The following is a 22,630-nucleotide window of genomic DNA, read 5'->3' on the forward strand; positions in this document are numbered from 1 at the left end:
CACCAAGTCGCCTGAGGCCAAAAAGCTACATACGCTCCTCAGCCTTCCCAATCTATTCAAAGCCTCCCTCTTTACACCCTCCCAGGAAGTTCCAGTTTCTCTAAAATCTTTCCTTATGACAACATATTATGATGATTGAAGTCCCATTCAGTGGTTCCACAATCTCCAAGATATGAAGAAAATAATTCAACATCGATACATCTCTTAAAGAAACCTATAGACGTCCCACCACCTCAGCCACGTTAATAATCGCATATGGCCAGGGGTGGTATTAGGGGGAGGCAAGGGGCACTTTCCCCGGGTACAGAAATCTCAGGGGTAAAACATTTCAAATGAATAGTCTAATATTTATAATTATTTTGTGATTTTGAAATTTTATTTTTATTAGAATAAAGTAGAGGGCGCAGTTGGCAGTAAGTATAAGCGAATTGAATCCGAATCTTTTTTTCCCCATATCTTTTCCTATATAAAGTGAGAAAAGACAGATTTAAATAAATGAAAAACTTTGTTAATAAATAAAAATATTTGTTAATAAATGAAAACTTTGTTAAAATTTGGCCTAAAAAACTTTGGGAGACAGGGGTTAGGAGAGCTAATCAAGATTTTGCCCCAGGCAAAAGAATGGCCAGAACCGTCGCTGCATATAGCCCTAGAATGTGTAAAAAACTAACATAGCAGCTGAAAAAATCTGATCCAAAAACTGATAGAAATAGGAAAACACAAGGAAATGTAATTCATTGATAGTTGCTTTATATTCCAAAGTTAGTATATATATATATATATATAAATTTTACTTTAAGAAGAATAAAAGATTTTTCTCCGGTTGGACCAATTTTTTGATCAGCTTCAATTTTTCCCAGTGCGCAAAATGGCACCAGACAGTCCTCTGAGATATATACTACTCTGCCATTTTATTTCAAATGTGAGATATGTGGGATGCATTCTTTCCTCTACTTGTCTTCCCCTTATAGATTCTCTTTGTTCGTTTACAGAATAACTCGGACATTTGTCAGTTGTTAACAGGTGTCCCTTCTACTTTAAAAACGGATAGACGGCGATCATCATACAGAACGATGCTAAATCTTTTGTCTCCGTTTTGTGAATGTTCTTTTATTACGGGAGGAAATCCGTATAATGTATTTTTCATAATAAATACCCTTGAACCAATTGGATAAAACTCGCATACATTTGCAATTATTTTATCATTCGTAACATTGAGCACGGTGTTTTCAGTTGGATACAACTCGTATACATTTGCATCAATATTTGTTTCATCAGTTGTAACTTTGATATCTTCTTTGAGCACTGTGTTTCAATAGTATAAGGGATATAATCTTCTTTCCATTGATTTGCTACTTTGATATCCAAATTTTAGTTTACTGTATATATCCTGCCAGCCAAAGGTCTAACTTAAAGTAAACCACGTTTTGAACTAATTTCAATGTTCATTCTTCTCTATTTCAAACAATTCGTGGTAACGAACTGTAAGTAAGGAGCGACCCGGCTCAATAGTAACCAAAACTCAAAAGTCAGAATTTTGATACCAATAGATACATCAGTAAAATCAAACTTTTATGCTGATTTTAAATATATAAGTTTCATTAAGTTTAGTCTTACCCATGTCTTACCGTTCATTCGTTCATGATGCTTGTGATTCGTAGTGATGCTTGTTCTTGCATGTCTTCTAGTCTTACATCTCATTTGTCTTACCCAGGAGGCTGTCCCCTTCTCAACGCCTCCCTCTTTACGCTAAAGTTTTTTATTGTTTTAAAAAATAGAATTGTGAGAAATAGTCTAACTTTAGCGTAAAGAGCAAGGCGTTGAGGAGGGGACAGCCCCTTTCATATACGGAATAATTTCTGTTCGTTTTAAGTTTTAATGTCGCTCCTTACTTTCAGTTTAAAAAAAAACTTGTTTTTTTTATTTAATTGTCTCAAGAAATGACGCCTGATATTTCCAATTCTTTTTAATTTTTTGTACATTATAATCTCTTTTGTTCGATCTTCATTCCACTAGACAATCATTGTATCACTGTCTACTATGCCAATACATTTGCTGAGAAATGACCCACGATATAATTCTTTGCCAATATATTTATTGGCTAATTCTTTGATATTCTGAAAATTCTGAAACTTTAGTATATCTTCAATTTTTCTCATCATTTTGTACTAGAAAGTCTAGTTCTACTACTACTACTAACAACTCACCGCAGTACCAAGCCGCCTGAGGCCAACACAGCTACACACGCTCCTGCTCAGTCCCAATCTATTTAAAGCTTCCCTCTTTACACCCTCCCAGGAAGTTCCCATTTCCCTTAAATCTTTCTGTATGACATCCTCCCGAACCAATCACGGAGGCCCTGCTTTCTGTTTAGCCCTAGACGGTTGGCCGAAAAGGACAATCTTCGGCAATCTGTCATCCTTCGTTCGCCAAACATACCCTAACCATCTCAACTTTTCTCTCTTTATAGCCCTAGAAAGCGGATTTGAAACACACTTTTCGTACAGCCTACTGTTTGAAAGTCTAGTCTAGTTTACTATCTATTGAAGGAAATTCTAGGTCACTATCTTAAAAGCTAAAGTAAAAGGAATGAATAGTCAGTTTCGTTTGGTCTGAATAATTTATTTCTTATATTAAACCGTAAATTCAATATTCTAATACCTTGTTAAATTAAAAAAAAATGTTTTTGCGATAGACGGATTTCCTGCAGTAATCAAAACTGGTGATGCGTGAAGTTCGAGTTTACTCTGTTATAAATCTAGATCACCCTTTGCCACAGGCTGGGTTAAACCCTCGACTGACCCTTGACAAGGTACTAAATAATTTGATTTTTCGACAAAACTATTTACATACTTTTGACAAAGGGATTGTAATGGCAATCTTCGACACTTTTGAAGTAAAACGTTTTGACTTAGAGTACAGATAAGACTGTGCAATTACAATATGTTAATGTATCAGTGTTCAGTTCTATATGCAAACTCAACGAGACATATTTTTTTCAAAGATAATTACATACAGGAAAAAGCCTATGGCTTTTTCTTTGTTGGATTAGTAAAAGAAGAGCCACAGGGAATCAGGCAGTGAAGTAAAGTCCGATATGGCAATATACCCCAGAGAAAAAACTTTTCAAAAGATGCTAGTTACATTATCTGTTATGCTATGACTCCGTTATGTATTGATGGTACTGACGTCATTATAACTGACATCATAATATAGCTTTTTCTTTTACGTCATTATTTCAAGAGCAGCTTGGGTAAAGGTAATAGTATTAAATAAGACGCAGTATTTGAAAAAAATTGCATTTTTAATTGCATAGTAAAAAATCCCAATTGGAAAGGTCCTTTGCATGCTCAAATTTCGCAGAAATCTCACAATTTTGTCCTTATGTAAAAGTTACAAAATCAGAGGTCGACCAGTCACCTGAACATGCTGTCTCTCGTTAACTTATCTTTTTCAAGCTTGAGAACTATATCAATAGAAATTAACAGCTATATCAATAGAAATTAGACGTTATGGTCTGGGGACCATTTGAAATAAGCACAAAGTCTTGTTCAGGATTATTGTTCCTACAAAAGCTGATCTATTGTATGGGCTAACCCCCGATAGAATTGTTTAGCTAGACTTTAGAAAATGGGTCACATTGTGAAATACACATCCACAGACACAAATGCAGAAAAATAAATTGTCAAGAATATCAACGTTAAATGAAACACCGTACAAAGGTGTCTTACCCTCAGTTTTGCAATTTTTTAGTGGAGCCGAGGTTAATTTATTCCACGTGGTTAAAGAGTGAACTTCATCAAAATGAATAACAGCGATAGATAAATTAATCAGAAACTTATATTATATATATATAAACATATCCCATTGAATCAGCAGGTTGTTTCACATCATCTTCCTCTTCTCTGATTTTCATGTAATCATGTAAGAAACAACTTTGGAATAGTTGTTTCTGTCTTTAGCAATATTTATTCTAACATATGTATTAGAATATGTGAGATTCTATAATTTAAATGATTTGCAAGCTGATCTTTAACAGCTTTGTCGGGGTCTAAAGAGTACATTTGGTTATATGAAGGTGGTTCAAAATCACCTTCAGGGGTTACTGATGGATGTGCCGCTAAATTTATTTTTTGAGAAATTAGTCCAGCTACTTCGGAACTGAAAACATTACGACTATTGGTAGCTTGACCATCGGTTACTTTAAATGAGGCAAAACATGAGTCAAGTTTTGGATTTGTTTTTGGAACTCTTTAGAGAGCATGTATAGGCTAAACCGATTCGTTTGGAAATTGTGGAGGTGGCATTGCAATTCGACCAAGCAAGCAGCAACCTCCAATAGAATTATCTTTGTTGGCTACTCTTTCCTCGGTAAAATGGAGGACCCCACAGTGAATACAATCAACGTTAAAAGGCTCCCAAAGACTTGTAATTAACACTTGCGTAGTCTATTGGATCTTTATAGGTTTGTTTTGGGTTTTGCACCACAATTTTCTGGCATCAAAGATGCAATGGTGTTGCTCTTCAAGCGTAATATTTTTTCTTCTTCATTTACATTTTTGACTCGTTCTGATTCTCGCTGTCGCTTGACTTCTAACAACTCAATTCTTTGTTATTCACTTTCATTTTTGACACATTCAGGTATTCGATTTTGTGCGGCTGCGAACCGCACAATTCTTTGCTCTTTCATTTTTGACACTTCCTGATTCTCACTGTCGCTTGCAATTCTCGCTGCAGCTTATCTTGTAAGCGCACATTTCTTTATTTTCGCTATCGCATATTTTCTTACCATATATTTCTTTGTTCTTAATTTTCATTTTGATTCGTTCTGATCCTCGTTATCACATGTCTTGTCCGGGCTTGGCCCAGTTAAAGATAGGAATGGGGCCACAATTTGCAATAAGGAAAGAATTAAAGAGAGATGAGCAGAACATTTTGAGAATTTGCTAAATCGAGATAGAGTTGCAGGAAAAGATATAGAGGAAAATGAAAAAGTTTGTGATACCTTGGATGTGAAGGAAGATTTGTTTTGTGAGGAAGAATTAGCGACATGGTGGCTCTGAGGTTAGAAATAAGTTACTGAAGATTATGAATATGATTTTTGAAAAAAGAGAAGTACCTAAAGGTTTTAGGAAAGCCTTAATTTAAGCCACTTTATAAGAAAGGTGATAAAAGCTAGTGTGGTAATTATCGAGGCATTAGTCTGGTCTCTGTAGGTAGTAAATTACTTAGTAATATCATACTTTTTAGACTGAGAGATGCCGTCGACAAAGTTTTGACAGAAGAACAGTGCGGTTTTAGAAAAGGTACAGGATGTGTCGAACAAATTTTCACTTTTAGGTTAATAATTGAGAAGTGTCTGAGTTGTCAAACACCTTTGGTCCTTAGTTTTATACATTATAAGCAAGCGTTCTATTCTGTTGATAGAAGAGCTTTAGCAAAGGTTTTATCCTTGTATGGTATACCAAACAAATTCATTAAAGTGATTAGTGCTATGTATGACAAAAACACTGCTGCGGCTAAGGTAGGAAATGAGGTTAGCAGCTGGTTTTGCATTAAATCAGGAGTTAAGCAGGGTTGTTTTCTATCCCCCTTTGTATGGATTATTTTGATGGACTTTGTCTTAAGGAGCACTTGAAAGGCAATGGGAGACCACGGAATCAAATGGGGAGGAAAAAAGTCTCCTGGACTTAGATTATGCTGACGATTTTAGCATCCTAGATGAAAGTGTGAGCAAAATAAATGAACTTTTAGAGGTTTTGAGAGTTCAGGGTGATAGAATAGGTTTGAAAATTAATGTCAAGACTAAGTCACTAAGACTAGGAATAAGTGAAGATGAAAAGGTGACGTAGGGTAATGAAAATATTGATCAGGTGGGCAGCTTCACTTACCTTGGTAGTATTATTAATAAAGATGGTGAGACCAGTGAAGATGTTAAAAGTAGAATAGCCAAGGCTCAGTGTGTTTTTTCAGAGTTAAAATTTTGTTTTTGGAAAAGTAGGAAGATAAGTCTGCAAACCAAGATTAGAATATTAGAAGCTACAGTGATGACAGTAGTCAAATATGGCTCTGAAGCATGGGCGCTCCGAAAAGCGGATGAAGATCTGCTAGATGTTTTCCAGAGAAATTGATTAAGGATCAATTTAGGAGGGTACCCGGAGCTCCTTGATTAAGGAGCTGGGTACCCGGCTCCGGCTGACTGACCGTATTTCAAACAGTAGACTGTACAAAAAATGTGGTTCAATACCGCTCTTTAGGGCTATAATGAAAGAAAGGTTGAGGTGGCTAGGGCACGTTGTGCGGATGAAGGATGACAGATTACCGAGGATTTTTCTTTTCGGCCAACCGTCTAGGGTTAAACGGAAAGCAGGTCGTCCTCGTTTGGGGTGGAGGATATCATAAAGAAAGATTTAAAGGAAATGGGAACTTCGTGGGAAGGTGTAAAAAGGGAGGCTTTGAATAAATTCGGATGGAGGAGGAGTGTCAAGGGCGCCTGCAGAAAATCTTCCAGGGGGGAGAGATACCAGAATAGCGGAGATTGGAGGAGAAATTAATTTGTTACTTTAGAAACAAATTTGGGCTACAGATTTGTACATTAGGGGAGGGAGGGGTAAATTATAGCGGGACAGAATATATGGGAAATATAGAATTTGGGCTATATATTTGCACATAAGAGGGAGGGGGGTAAAGTATTTGAATTGTATGAAGTCATAAAACAATTCTTTCTAGTTATATGGCCACTAAAAAATTACAGAAGAATAGCGAGGTATCTGGAAATTTTTTAACTAAAAAAAAAGAAAAAAAACAATCCCAGTACAAAGTAAATGTAATGTTTCATTTAAGTTTTTTTTCCGTGTGTTAAATGTTTTTTTTTTTCAATGAGCGTTTTTCTAAGTATTAAGTACTATTATTAGGTTAATGTAGTGTTTCATTTAATTGTTTTATGATGATCGCTGATAAAAGCTTATGTTATTTGTGCCTTTCATTTATGTTATATTACTGTGTTCATGGCCGTATATTTGGGTTTAAAATACACTTATCTATCTATCTATTTAATATGCAGAGTAATTGTACCAAACACATTTTGCATGCAGACCCGCTATACTGTCCCCCTCCCCCTAAAGTGCAAATCTATAGCCCAAATTAATTTCTAAAGTGATGAAGAAACTAACGAAAAAACGGTGTGCTTTCGAATTTTAAACGTCGTAAACTTCAGTGAGTGGCGCATAATACACAAGTACCAAAATTCCTTCCCCCGACGAAATTAAAAAAATAAAACAAATAAAATTCTCAGATTTGGAAAGCCTTTTTTTCCACGGGGGGGGGGGTATTTTCTGCGGGGAGTATTTCCACGGGGAGGTATTTTCCCGGGGGTATTTTCCAAGAGGGTAAACGCCGGCCACCAGACTGACCATGATACCTTTATAGTGATCATATTTGAAACAGTGAGTAGTACAAAAATGTGATTCTATACCGGTATAGAAAAACCAAGAGTTTAACTAAAAAATAAAGAATGGTTACAATTTTACTAATATTTTACTAATTACTATTAATTTTACTATTCAATTTAAGCCATTTATTTGGAATTTATTTAGAATTATTTTATGATTAATTATTAAGAATTTAATAGTTCATTAAAAGTTAAATATCTTTAATTGACCAATTGCGGTCTCTCGACTAAAGTCCCATTCAGGTTTAAGCTAAAAGTTAAGTATCATTACTACCAAAAAAAAGCAAGCAAAATTCCTGTTAGGATACAATCAATGGAATATACACAGGATGATCATTATAGACTTAAGCAAAATTAGAATATTACCCCTTAACTAGGATTATATTTTTGAAATCAAGGGAAAGAATAAAAAAAATTAGACTTACGTTTTTAGCTTGACAAAATATGAGCAAAAACCAGGACCAAACAGACTCCTGGTAGGGCACGACGCACTTTCTTTGTTTATTAATCCAAAATGCGGTAAGCTTTATCAAGCTTGTCGCACTATTGCTAGGGCATAAGAATGCGCTTGAAAGTATTTACTCTCTACCCTAAATCGGTCTCCAGTTTTGGTCTCCTTTAAATAGATAAATAATGACCTATATTGAGTTAATCTAAGACCTAGAAATCGAATTAAATTCTGAATTGATTCTAAACAAGATTCATAGCAGTTCTTAAAGACAAAACAAAAATAAGAAATTCTTTTTCTTTGATTAGTTGTTACACTTCTATTTTCTTCCTACTCTGGTCTAAATTCCAGGAGGGGAGGGGGTCTTGGCCCCCCTGGGGTTGCCCATGAGGAGCGTTCGTGGCTGTGTTGGCCTCAGGTGGCTTTGTGCTATAGTGAGTTGTTAGTAATAGTAATAGTTATCTTTTAACCACATATTTCTTTGTTCTTCACTTTTGTTTATCATTACTTCGAATATTTTTTTTCATTGCGTTTTGCCTTAGCTGCTTGGATTTTTTTTTGCTACATTTGATAGTTTAGGTTACTCATTTTCATCCATTGTTAATTTACATTTCTCAGGTTGATTTTTGTCTGATGGATAAAAGGCGTTTTCTGTTGAAAACTCCTTTTATAAATAGACTCATTACACTTCGTATTTTATAATTAACTATGTTTCTTGTATAATTTTGCATGTGTCATAGCAAAGTTAATTTATAATGGATACCGAAAACCAAACAGTAAAATAGTAAATGTGGGGTGGGCCTGCCCTAAGTCTTCAGTAGCACATTTTTCTTCAAGCAGTAATAAAGAAAAGTTATAATGAGGAAAGACATTACTTGGTTTCTTTCAAACGCATTACACGAAACATGATAAACAATACACACACATCAAAAAAATATAAAATTAAGTTTGCAGTCCTGCGTCTGCGCCAGTCCTGTGGTGAAGGCTCACTAGCGCATTCTTGGTGCCCCGCGTGCATGGCTTGTATCGATTTTGGTATCCTTGCCTCATATCCTAATTTTTTGCCTCATTGATGGTAATTTAATAAAAATTTAATTCTAGGTTTAAAAATGTACCTTTTAACCTATTCCGACTTTATGTTTTGGCAAAAAAAATTAATCTGACATCACATAAGCCAAATTTTTCCCCAATTGTCATTGTTAAGTTTACTTATCAAATTGTCATATTTTCTAAATTATTGAGGGGGCAACTCTCACCCTCCAAATGAAACCTATGTGTGGGGGCAACTTCAAAATTTGAAACGGGAGCCTATTTACATGTCTACATTTGGATTGATAACGAAAACTGAACAGATTTTGTCCCAAAATTCTTTTTTTGAAATTATGAACACTTAAAAAGAACTAATAACTAGATTTTCAGTAACAAGACCCCCAAACGCGGTTCGCACTGAGACCCGTGGCCTTACAGATTCAGAGCAACCGTTTCAACTATGTGTCCCGAAAAAAATAGTGTGCTCCATTTCACGTTTGTCTTTAGCCTTGAAATGTTTACAGCTCCAGAGATTAATTGTATATATGCAAGGAGCAGCAATAAAACAGATACACTGAAAAACCACTTTTTTTTATGGAGTTTTATTTTGATAACTTACGCGATGGTTCATTGGTTCATTTATTTTTTAATCATAAATACATAAAATACTAAGTACACCAATATCTGGCAGACAGACAAGCTCGTTTTGCACTGATAAAATAACTAAAGTAATAAATAACGATATATATGGTTAGTCAATCAAAGAAAGAAGAAAGAGAAAAAAAATAAATAACAGACATAATATTAATTACTCACCACGTGGCAGCAGACATCCCACCAAACGAAAAAAAAAATCAATTTTTTCAACCAGCAATGGGACAACAAGAAGATAATGAAGACCCAAGAAAAGGACCCAAAAACATCAAATAAGTAATAATAATAAATGTAGAAGTAGAATTATAAATAACTATCCAAAAGGAAGGACTTCAACTTATTTTTTGAAATTCCTAAAAACAATTTCCTAACTTATTTTTTGAAATTCCATGGCTCAGGTTTCCTGCGACTATGCAGCGTCCATAAAGTAATCGGCTTATAGGTTCTAATATAAATCTAGGTAAGCAATCAGATGGAACTCAGAACACTTAAAGATGCAGCTTGAATCCTGACTGCTAATCCACCCCACATTTAACTGACAATACCCATTTGCATACCCCAGAAGTTCTAGCCTGCCTCTATTCCCTCTTTTATGAAAGCTGTGAATCATTAACATAGGTGAGACTCGGTCAATCATTTATCAAGAATAAACCAAAGATTCATTGGGGAGAGGGAAAAGGGGTCATTTACTTTAAAAATATACATTCTGTGCCAATAGTTCCTGCATGTTTTATTCTAGTGGAAGAAATTGTGTTGGGGTTTACATTTGAAGTTTTGCAGCTACTCCAGGGCGGTACTAGAGGGTGGATTTTTTTACTCTATAAGGCACCTTATATACTTTGTTCATACTACAGAACATTGAAAAAAATTCTTTGGGCTAAGTGATTTGTCAACAGATGCAATTGACACCCTGGAAAAAAAATATATGAAGTTACTAGAAAAAATCATGAGGTATTTGATTCTGCCGCCTCTGTCAAATGGATAAGACAGAATCCTATGTCGTAAGTAGTGGTAAATATCTAAAAACTCATTTCAGTGCTTACATTTATTGCGAAAATAAATTTAGCATACACTTTGTAATGAATTACAATTTGATGGCAGAATTACAAAAAATCAATCACACAAATGTTAAAATAATGAATATAAACACATTGTTTTGGAACACAATACATATTTTAAATTACTGGGAGATTCAAAAAATGAAGGGACACAAAGCTATTATTATTTCAACTTAAGCACATATTGTTAAACATTAAAACTCGGGACTAAAATTTTGAGCCCGGGAGGATTGAATAATCTCCAATTTTTCTAATAAAAATTAGTTATTTTGCAATAGCTACTGTAGAGTTATTCGTATCACAGAGTCAAATTGTGAGCCATTCTATCAGACACGTAGGAATATTTTCGCAGTCTTTTATAAATGAAATCATAGAGCAGGGAAGCCAAATCGAGGGCTCACAGACGCGATAGGGGGAGGGGGTCTAGAAATTCAAAAAAACAATTATAAGGGAATAAAAGAAGAACCTGCGGAAATGTTAAGGTACTATTTTACATATTTGTAAATAAATATATACATTTTAAAACTGTTTTGTCAGTTTTATGTGACAGTTTCCTTGAGAGTTGTCAGGAAAGGTGTGTTTGCGCCATTTGGGTGACTTTTGGGATTTACTGCCTGTTTATCATTTTAGAAATAAATTTTATTGAAAGTTAATCTTTTGCTTGAAAAATGGTGGATTTGATGCATTTTTGCCATTGTTCCTGCACCATCTAACTTCAGGCATTTGGAAGCACTGGTTCTCTTTTTTCTCATCATCATCCATGGTATTGCAAGCTCTGTAATTAGTGTCATGCCTGTAGTATAAAGTTTTGCAACAGTCATTATGTTATTAATGCTGTTGTATGTGACAGTTTCATTCAGGGTTGTCAAGTATGGTGTATTTGTGCCATTTGGGTGAGTTTTGGAGCGTTTCCCGTGTTGTAAAACTAAGATCAAATGTTTTGATTTGAGTGCCTCTCTCGGCTAATGGGGATAAAGTATAGGAAAGAAAATCAGCCATATATATTTTGGAATGTTTGCACGTTAAATACAGTCATTGTGCTTTATGCCCTGATCACAAGTCACACTTGTCGGTAAAATTCAATCTACGCAGACTACAGCGCCAATTATGTATGTCATTCGTAATTTCTGGAGAAGAACATCGCTCAACTTTTAAAACGAACTAACAACGGCCCGTAGTAACAAACAATTTGTGGGTTTTTTTTGTTTTTTTTAAGTGGCTAGTGAGAAAAAAATTTCAGTTGTAGCTGATATAGTAATTACAACTATAATCTCGATTAGTCTTAATAGTCGAAATTGAAATATTATCGAAATATAATCGAAATATAACCGAATATAATCGAAATATTAGTCTTAATATTTCGAAAACAAATTTGTAAAATGTTCGAAAGATAGTTTTTAACCATTAAAAATTGTGTCAGAAACAAAAAGGGAACCATTGAATTTGCAGTGACCGAAAACCCTAGTTAGGAGACTTACAGTTCCCTGGCTTGAACAACAAGGAAAATCACTTTTTTGCATGGGTAGCACTTGAAATGTGTCTTCTTTTTTTTCTTATTCTTCAATGCTAGCGGGGCACTGGAACCTCATAGAGAGCCGTTTAAGGGCTTATTTGAAAGAAAATTACTAAATATACTGCTATTTTCAATTAACTAAATATGATATTTAAAATGAAACCCAAGTTTTGTTAAAAAAAACTTCATCTTCATATATAAGATGGTACAAAGTGTATGTTTCGACACACAATGTCAAATCGGCACACTAGAACATCATAGAGCGGTGTTTAAGAGTTCATTTCAAAGAATATTGCTATATCTAATGCCTTTTATAATTAACTTAATATGATATTTAAAATACAAAGTAATTTTTCACAAAAAACTGCATCTTCATATACGAGATGATATACATTGTATCTTTTGATATATAATGACGCCATATGTACAATAACGTCATATAATGTTTACAGCGAATGATATTAAAATAATTGGAGTCGAGAGGCAAGGTGTGATTTTCTGAAACTAGAAAAGATGGAAGCTTGAAGCAGCAGTTTTTGTATCTGTTACCAAGTTGCCGAATCTGGCCAAGTTAACAAGAAATGGTATTACTAGAGAATAAATGGAAGCAGCTTAGAGTTGATTCAAACTGCTCAACACACATTGCTCGCCATCTCAATTTCCAAGTTCTGGAATATAGATGTGACGTCATGCCAAATGGACATTGCCATTCCATAGCATAACGCTACTTAACGTAAGAATGTAAAATGGTCTGTGATTGGTTGGCTCAAATTAATTCACCAGTTGAAATCAATTTTACATTCTAATTGACCTTGAGTATGCCTATGTGAACCGGAAGGAAAACCAATATGAATATGTCATAAAAATAAAGAAAAACCCTTGTCGTTCATAATATTTGGCTTTGTATCGACAGGATTATAGTGTAGCTTGGGCATTACTATTTCTATACTAATAACTTTGATAAATTAAATTAATAGTACAGCTTAGTAGCAGCCCGGATCGGATAGGTGTGGGGCCCGATTGGATTTTTTTTTGGAGCCCCCTTTATATATTAAATATTTAAATAGATATATCTGCATAGTGCTTTACTTAAGTAAATTAGTTCACGTATTTAGTATAAAATCTCTCTAATATAGGATTGTCTCTATAATAGGATTATCCCGATGAAAATCAATAGATTTGACATGAAATTTTACGGGTGAAATGAGTTCTCACATGCGTGCTTGTCTCATAGTTTTAACTTTATCGTATTTTAAAAAATCACACGATAGAAATGAATTTTCACATGCGTGCTTGTCTCATAGTTTTGATCTTATTGTATTTTAAAAATCACACAGAGGATAATGGAAAATTTATTTGCTGTAACAATTACGTGATATGCCTAACCTATGCATCCCTTGCGGCTGATGAAATTAATAAATGTGGAAAAAGAAAAGCCTTCAGTTTTATTCTGAAAATTATTACGCATTGAAAACACTTTGGTGCTTTGCCAATTAAATATTTGAAGCTTCTACACCAGCATAATACGAAAGCTCAGTCAGTGGCGGATCCATACGGGGGGGGGGGGGGAGAGGCGCCCCCCTCCTAGCGTAGTCTAAAGTAGTGTAATTTACATAATTAACTCAAGTTTGCGTTAATTAAAATTGCTCCTAACGCAAGTTTATCGGATCAACCTATTTTGCCCCCTCCCCCCTAAAAAAATCCTGGATCCGCCCCTGAGCTCAGTATACTCTTAGCGGCTTATGTAAAATTAGATGGCACTAGACTTTCTTAAAATAGATTCCGTTGGGATTCCACTTGTTTTTCTTCTATGGTTTTAACGTTCTTGGCGAATGCTATCATACAACGTCTTCTTTGAGACAATTTTGTTTTCATGAAAAAAAACGAGCATAATCACGATTTGTTTAGCTTTAATCATGAATAAGAATTATCTGTTCTGTTATGCTATATAGAAAATATGTTGTTTTGAACTTTCTCAGGATTTATAGAGTCTTGCTCATGTTGACGAACTTGTGACACATTGATCTTTTAATATATTAATCTTTTAACATGCTGATTAAAATAATTTAAATAAAATAAGTATTTCTGTCCTTTTTTGTTCTGTGCATCACCAAAATGTTCAAAATAATTTCAAATACTAAATGCTAATCAAAACCGAGCTTTTTGATTTTTGTGCATGTCTTCATATTGTAAGGATTAAGCTTTGACTGTTTGGGACTGTTAAATTCTTGCCACCAAAAAAACTTTAGACACAATTAAGTTATTTTAGGCCAAATTTTAAAAAATTCACAGATAGAATGGATCAGATCGGCTTATGGAAAACTTGAATTATTAAATGACCCATAGCCCCACAAAAAAAGAAAACAAGAAAGAATTAAGCGACAAATAAATACTTTTTTTCCAAAAAGATAAATAAACCCAACAACAACAATAGATCTAATAGCGATATACTAAAAAAGTGAATGGTGGTGGCACTCTGAATGCTGATGGAACCTTTCTCACTCCTGTATAAACAGAATTTGTATTGACTTATGATTTTAGGATTAAACAGTAATAAAATTATTTCGTTAGTCAAATAATTGCATATGAACTGGAAGACAGCATGCTAGCTTGTATTTTGGTAGTATCAAAATTCATTTCGTCAAATCAAAGGCTAAATATGCCTATGAGAAACTAATTTACGTCAATAGGAACTTTACGTCATCAATTTGCGTCATTAATTTAAATTCAAGTTAAGATCATTATGAATCATCCTGTCTCATATGTTTCTTTGATTATAACAGTTCTACGTACTATCTTTTTTTAATGAATGTTCAGCATCACAAAGTCTTCGCCGGTTTGCATAAGTATTTAGTTTGACTAAATAAGTATTTTGACTAAATTTGACTAAATTTAGTTTGACTAAATAAGTATTTAGTCTGATTATCTTGGAAAACAGATTCCCTACTCTAATGCAAGTATCACCAAATGTGTACTCTGTCAAATGCGATTGGGACGTTTCGTTTGTAATATGATAACAAAGCATAAACGGCAAATAAGTAAAAGTATAATAAAGAATAAGCACCAAAAACTAAAAAAACATACGTGGTGAAATTAAGAGTAAGGGGCGCCAACTGGGGGGGGGGGGTAGTCTAGATTTAAAAAATGGCATTTTCTTGTTATTTTCATTGTAAAGTACCCTGGCCCCCCCCCCAAATTTTGAAAGTTGCCTTTTTGTGTCTTGATTTTTTTTTTGCTAATCTTTGTTTTCCCAACATTTTCGTAAATGGGCACCCCTAGTAAGTGTACAAATATCACTGATTGATAATTCATCTAATCAAGCGCATTTATTGTTTTTATATCAAACTTTATTCTGATTATTAACAATTTTTGTTTCCAGCTTTCTTCTGATCATTCAAATCATCTGTTTTTTTTGGTGTGTCCACCCTCTCAGTTCGCATCAACTAAAAATGAAAATTACATACCAACGAGTTGATATTACGAAATCTGGTGAGCTACTTCCAAAAAATTGACCTCAAATTATTTTGGGCATATGCATCAACTTAGGGTAAGATAAGCCGGGGGACCCATGCATGTAAAACGGCTGTGGAGACTCACCCCTAAACAAAAAAACCTGAATGGGCTCTTTAGAATCGGTAAGAAATAAGTTTTCAGATTTGACTTTTATTAAGATGACGAGCCCCAGCTCCCTCCAGAAAATCAAAGAACACTTTTAATTCCATGCTTAGTCCAAAAGTGCTTTAAACAAAAGATTGAAACCCTACATTCATTTCGTGTTGTCTTCATCTCGGCATTCAATTTTAATGATAATTATTATTACGCCATTGAATCTACTATCTGATGGTGCTATTATTTTTATCGTAGACCAATTATGGTCTGTAACCAAATTCGGATATATTTTTTTTTGCAAGTAAAACGGTGCCATCTACTTCTCTCGCAAAAGTCGCTGACTGATGATAAAAATCTAATGAGTTCTTCAGTACTTAAACTAGTCGGTCAAAATCAAAACAGTCTATAAAGATTCTTCAAATACTAAAATGGAAACATAAGAAATGAATAGAATTGCAATTTCCTTTAAAAAATAAAAATAATCAGTCTTAAATCGAATGCTATAGATTAAAGCTACAATAATGAGTATTATCTGTCCAATCTTTTCAATACATTTTTGTTCGGTAAGAATTCATGTTAACCATCTGGTAATGAGCCAATGCTGTCAATTCACAGAAATTAGGAAGGGGGCAATTTTCCTTTATTTCCAATTTCTTCAAGGAAAATACCAAACAAAAATATATTTTTCAATGAAAATACCAAAATAAGGGTATTCTTCAAAAACTGAAGAGCTAACTTTTGGGGAGCCAATGGACTCACTGTCGAATTGAATCCACTGGCAGTAACAAAATGGATAATCTTCGAAAATATTAGTTTGTGATTTTAATTTCACCTAAACTTGGAGTTAAAAGTTTAAATGATCCAGAATAGAATAATTTATCAGCTCTACCCAAGATTAGTTATAATGGATAATTAATTTTTTTTTTTGAAAATAGCATGAAAACGCGATAAAATAAATATTGCACTTTAAACTCAAAATCCACATACTTTTGAACAAACAAAATAAAGAAAACTGACAGGTACTATAAAGCGAAATAAAAAGCAGGTTGAGAATTAAGCAATAACAAAATCAAAACCCAGGTTTTGGTAAAATCTAAACCTTAAACAAATAATAATACAAAAGCCAAAAAAATATCTGAAATAGATAAAATAAAAAAGACAAACAAAGAGATAAGAAAATAAGATAAAATAAAAAGATACCTGAGTAAGATCGTAGGCAGAAGACGGAATACGGATTATAAATCAATAAACTGAAATAGTATTTAAGACACGGGATATTCTTAACGGTAAAAAGATGAATGGAGTAAAGTTCGAACTGTAGTTCCTAAACTACGTTGCTACAAAAAAGTTGTCGAATGTGTGTCTTTAAAACGAATAGAAGCGTCGTTTAGTTACTCGAGGGCTAATGGATTCGAACCCCACCATCGCTGATATTTTTTTTTTGCATTTAAGCTTTATTTTTAATACGAAGGGCTTTCTAATTTTAACTTTCCACACTTTCAAGGAATAAATATGGCACCAAAATACGGCTATAAAATTCAAAGCTTAAATTCACAAGCAGTGTTTATGATAGGAACACAAAAATATATCAGAAGTATTTTTTAACTGTATTGAGAGAGCATGGTTATTTTGAAAAAAATTTCCAAAAATGGCCGTAAGAAAAAAAAACCTATAAAGAAAATTGTTACATTCTGCGGGAACATAAGGTAAAAGGAAGTAAGGGAGATAATAACAATTTCAAGAAAATAATGCAACACTTTAACTATAGTACAAAAAACTCTAAAATTTTGGATAATTTTCCAAGTATGGAATATTTGAAAAAAATATTTCTGTTGAGATCTAATTCACTAAGTATTGAAAGCAAATAAAACGTAGCATCGTTAACATTCAGGAACAATAAAAACAAATTACTTTAGACAAATTTAAGGAGTTAACAATGTCTAAGAGGAGCCAGCACCTTCCAGGGCGCTCTAGTAATTTGAAAATTAATTCAGCTGATTCCAAAAGCGAGATATTTAACGCACCACATTCTAACTTGCTGTGTCTCCTTATGCCCACCAGGAACAGACTGGCAACACAAAGGATATGCTATGCTTGAACGTGTCACTTTTGCACATCTTTGACATAAATCTCGAACGAATTCCTGGAAGAAAACTTCAATTAGATGACCAAACCTGAAAGTATTCACGTCAATATAATGTATGATGGAATGTATAATCGTAAAATGGAATGTATGTGTGTGAGCGTCCTGTATGAATTACTATACCGTTCGTCCGATCTTTAAAATCGGAGACTTTAAGAAGCTTATGCGTAGACTCTTACGAAGGTTTATGGTATCAATAAGCGCAAAAGGTAATTTCTGCGGAGGGAAAATTTCTCAATGGGGAATCCGCATGAGGTGTATTTCCCTGAGTAATTTTTCGTAAAATTTAAAAATACGATTGTTAATTAATACGGGAAGGATGTTTTCCACTGGGAGGGAATTTCCCCGAGGGAGAAATTACTGCGGAGAGGGAGTTTTCCGCAGAGGAAAATTTTCGCAGAGGACATTCCCGTGGATGAATTTTCCATGGAGGAATTTTCCTTGAATTTCTGTCTTTTGAGATCACAGCAACGAGTGACGGTTACTGTTTAATTGCCTATGTCGGTAACACTCAGTCAATCACTTCACTAATCTTCAGGCCTTTGAAACACCATTTTCATTAGTTCAGAGTATTCAATATACTTAATGCTGGGGGAGATTTAATTGCAGTAATAAAAATATTTATTGATATAATTTGAAAATAAACTACCATTTTTAGATGTGCTAATTATCCGTAATGCTAATAATTTTGACTTCACTATCTATAGAAAACCAACACAAAACAATAGATATCTTCATTTTAATTCAAATCACCCCCCACAAGTTAAAAGAGCAGTTGTAACTTCTCTCATTGACCGTGCCCTGAACATTTGCTCCGATTCATACATAAAAGCAGAAATAAATTTTATCAGAGATATTCTTTTTGGCAACGGATACCCCATTGATTAACCATAGACTAAAAAGACATTTTCGTAAAATCAACGATATTTCACAATGTGAGGCTCCGGAAAAACCCTCTAATATAATCTATCTTCCGTACATCCCAAGAATCACCACAAAAATAAAAAATATTTGCAGAAAAAACAATCTGTATTTAGTATTCATTAATAATTTAAAAACCACAAATTTCGTAAACCCCGGTAAAGATAAAATAATAGTTATTCACCACAAAGTGGTTTATAAACTAAACAGCGATTGTTTCAATTAATGCATTATCAAAACTAATCAGAATCTCGGAAAAAGGAAATATCAATCTAAAGAAGGTACAGAATAAGTGGTAATTACAAATAATTCTAAGACAGTCTTTGATTCTGCTTTAGCTAGCCATATATTTGATAATCCCAGCCACACAATACTTTTTTAAAAATATTCTCTCATAAGCTGTAATCTGGGGATAAAACATGTAGTCCACGAATCAATCAAAATTAGGCTCAAAATAAATAAAAATATTTCCACAAATAGGGACTTGGGAGAATAGTCACTTAGTTCCTTATAGTCAAATTTAATTAAAAATGATCTAACAAAAGATTTTATTAAACCAATTGACAATAGTATTGAACCCGTTACAAAAAGGCCTTTAAGACTAGCTGCTAAAAAAGCAAGATTCGCTTTGAAAACTTGCAGTTAATAATTTCATTTTATTTCGTTTGAATGAATTCATCCTCTCTCATCATTTTATTTATTAGTACTGTTTGAATTTTGTTGAAGTAAGGATACTGGGACTATTTTGATGGTTTTTTAAATGCATTTTTTAAAAGCAGTTTTAGTTTTAAAATTCGCATTTTAATGTAAGTTTGTTTATATATATATTTTTTCTTTAATGTTGTGCTGAAGACGGCCCTTGGACATAGGGCCGAAATATTCACCGATTTAAATTGCACTGTCTTTGAAAAAATTTCCCTATTGTTTTTAAGTTGTGTCTGTTTGATATAAATATTGACTAAATATTAATATCAACACTTGCCTTATTAAACCGTTAAGAACAAAAATAATTTAAACCATAACAATTTAAAAAAGAATAAGGATTAACTAAAAAGAATAAATTAAAAGATCAATCAATATGTACATTTAACAGCTTGTCCAAGCAGGGGCCTCCTGTATGGGAAAGCGTGGACCCCCGGTCCAGTTTTTTCTGCCAAATGGTAAAAAAACTGAGTCGCCAAAATAGAATAGCTATCGTCAGATGGGAAATGGATAAAACATCTTAACGTAGTCGAAAGTAAGGGAAATAGAATACTAGGGATGTCAAGTAAAAGTAGTATCAAAGAAATCTGGGATATAGGACTGCTAAAGTATATTTTTAATGCTAGGGTTAGATCACAGTAATAAAAATATTGATATAAATTTTGACTAAATATTAATATCAACACTTGCCTTATAAAATTATGCGTCTTCACTGTTAAGAACAGAAATAATTTAAACCATACCAATTCAAAAAAGAAGAAGGATGAACTAAAAAGAATAAAATAAAAGATCAATCAATATATACATATAACAGCTTGTCCATGCAGGGGTCTCATGTATGGGAAAGCGTAGACCCCCAACCCAGTTTTTTCAGCCAGATGGTAGAACTAACTGAGTCACCAAAATTGTGGCGCATAGCGCCACTATTTTGGTTCATTTTACTGGTTCATTTTTTTTAGGGTAAATGGGCTGATATTATTTTACTGGCTTTTTTTTAAAGGTAAATAAGCTAAAATATATACGATGTAAAATCGATGAAAGAAGATCAGTCTCAGTTGGTAAAAACAAAAACTTAACAATTTTAATAGCACTATCACCTATCAGTTGGCAAAATTACCAGTGAGTCGATAAAATCCACCTCCTCCCCCCACGCCCAAAAAAAACACACATTTTGGTTAATGATGCCTCTGATTCCATGATAAACACATCTGTAGGGGGGAAAAAGCAATTTACGGGATGCCTCAATGAAAACACAAAAGCCACTGGACAAAAGTAAGGAAATGAATTGAACATTAAATTCGTTGTTCTATTAGGAAACAATGTTTTCACTGGCATCCAATGCTGCAATTCTCTTCGGTCTTGTATTTACTCTAATCCCTGGGTGATTTTGCAAGACCTTCCGCCAATTTTTGACTATAGATTCATCTTTTGAAATAATATAATATCTTGAGTCAATATTTAACTTTCCAGTGTCTATGTTGATTAGCAGATCTGTAAAAATATTTTTTTTAATATCTTTGGCTTTCCTGGCCCATTGTATTAAACCTTTATCGTTAGAGATGACTGTTGCCTCCTCAGACTTTACGAAATGGTCAGGATTGTGATTAGAATAAGATACTTTTTTAAAGAACTAAAACAATTTAGCGCGATGAATGAAGTATTGAGGAGGGGGCAACCCCTCAAGTGCGCAATAATTTTTATGTTTTAAGTTAATGTTGCTCCTTACTTTCAGTTGATTTTTTTTTATTTAGCTTCTGATCGTTTTTCAAAAAAATTGCTGCGAAATCTGTCTCTCCCTCCATGAAAATCCCCCCATGAATAATTCCTCGTCAGAAATTCGCTCCCGCTTAAAATCCACTCCCAGGAACGTTCCTCCAGCGCAATTTCATCCTCACTGAAAATTATTCCCGGAAAATATCCTGCAAACAATTTGGACTGGAAAATTCCCCTTACTTTCATTTGAACAAAGACTTCTTCTTTATTTAATTTCTGATTTATTTTTTTAAAATCGTAGTAGAAATCCTTTTCTGTTTAAAATTTTCCCCGAAAGCCCTCTCCCCAATAGCAAGTTTATTCCACGGAAAATTGCTCTATTGAGAATTTCTCCCACGGAAAATCCCCCCACCCCACCCCAAAACACGGTAAAATACCACTGACATTTCCAACCCTGAAAAAATTTTCCCCGGAAAATCATCCCTGAACATCTCCACATGTAAAATTTACTTGCCAAAGAGAAAGTAAGGTAAATAAAAAGAATCTCGTAAAGGAAATCTGGCAAATTCTTCCGTGTAAAATTTTTCCTGGAAAATTCACCCTCGGAAACTTTCCTCCCCATGGAGAATTCTCCCCTTTAAAAATGCCCCCGTAAAAATGTGTTTATATTTACCAATAACAAAATACTGTGGCTCAGAATGCGGCTCCATGGATGTGTTGGCGTTACAGGGGTGTAGATGTGAAGAATAATTGGGTTTTTCAGTAATTTCAAACAATCAAGTTGTTAGCAAGCAGAGTAAAAAAAGAAAACAAATCATTGACAGATAATCGCTGGGTTCTCTGGCCCAGAACACGGATCCACAGACGTATTACCGTGTGTGCGGACAGAACTAAGAAATAATGAATTTAAAGGCATTTATTAAATTCAAGATGTTTGAAAGCCAAAAAAAAAAAAAAAAAATTGAACAAAAGACCCCCGTTCTCGGGCCCAGAATACGGATCCACACGTTTTGAGGCATTCGCTAAAATTGAAACTTGCCCATGCCCAAAAATACGGACCTGCGGGCCCCCATGTGTCTTAACGTTTCCGAGAGCAGACGTGGATAAATTTTAGTTCTTAACTTATTTCCTACAGGCAAAAATAGAGAATAAAGGGCTTTTGGATATTTTACAAATTCAAGATATTAGCAAGCAAAATAAAATAAAACCTAAGCAAATGTCACATTCTTTAGCTCAGAAAATGGATCCGCGGATCTGTTTGTCTTATTTTGGGGGCAGACGTTGTGAGAAATTAGGTTTTAGGTCCTAAATCTTGCTAACAAACCGCTAGATTTAATTCGACCGTGGGTCCATTGACTCCCCAAGAGTTAGCTCTTCCTTTCCCGATTAA

At 34.1% G+C, this 22,630-nt stretch overlaps 1 protein-coding gene across 1 annotated transcript in view; it reads right to left on the reverse strand.

Moving 5' to 3' along the window:
* Nucleotides 1-15,356: 15,356 nt before the first annotated feature.
* The window catches only part of LOC148949861 (uncharacterized), a 58,988-nt gene continuing 51,714 nt past the window's right edge, over nt 15,357-22,630 (reverse strand). The window contains exon 3 of the mRNA XM_089091339.1: nt 15,357-17,904. Coding sequence (XP_088947465.1) covers nt 17,752-17,904 — 153 coding nt within the window. The 3' untranslated portion in view covers nt 15,357-17,751. The remainder of the gene's footprint in view (nt 17,905-22,630) is intronic.

The sequence above is a fragment of the Artemia sp. Qi Xiang Cuo genome, chromosome 7, assembly GCF_049724085.1.
Source record: "Artemia sp. Qi Xiang Cuo chromosome 7, ASM4972408v1, whole genome shotgun sequence".
In the NCBI taxonomy this organism is placed as follows: Eukaryota; Metazoa; Arthropoda; class Branchiopoda; order Anostraca; family Artemiidae; genus Artemia; species Artemia sp. Qi Xiang Cuo.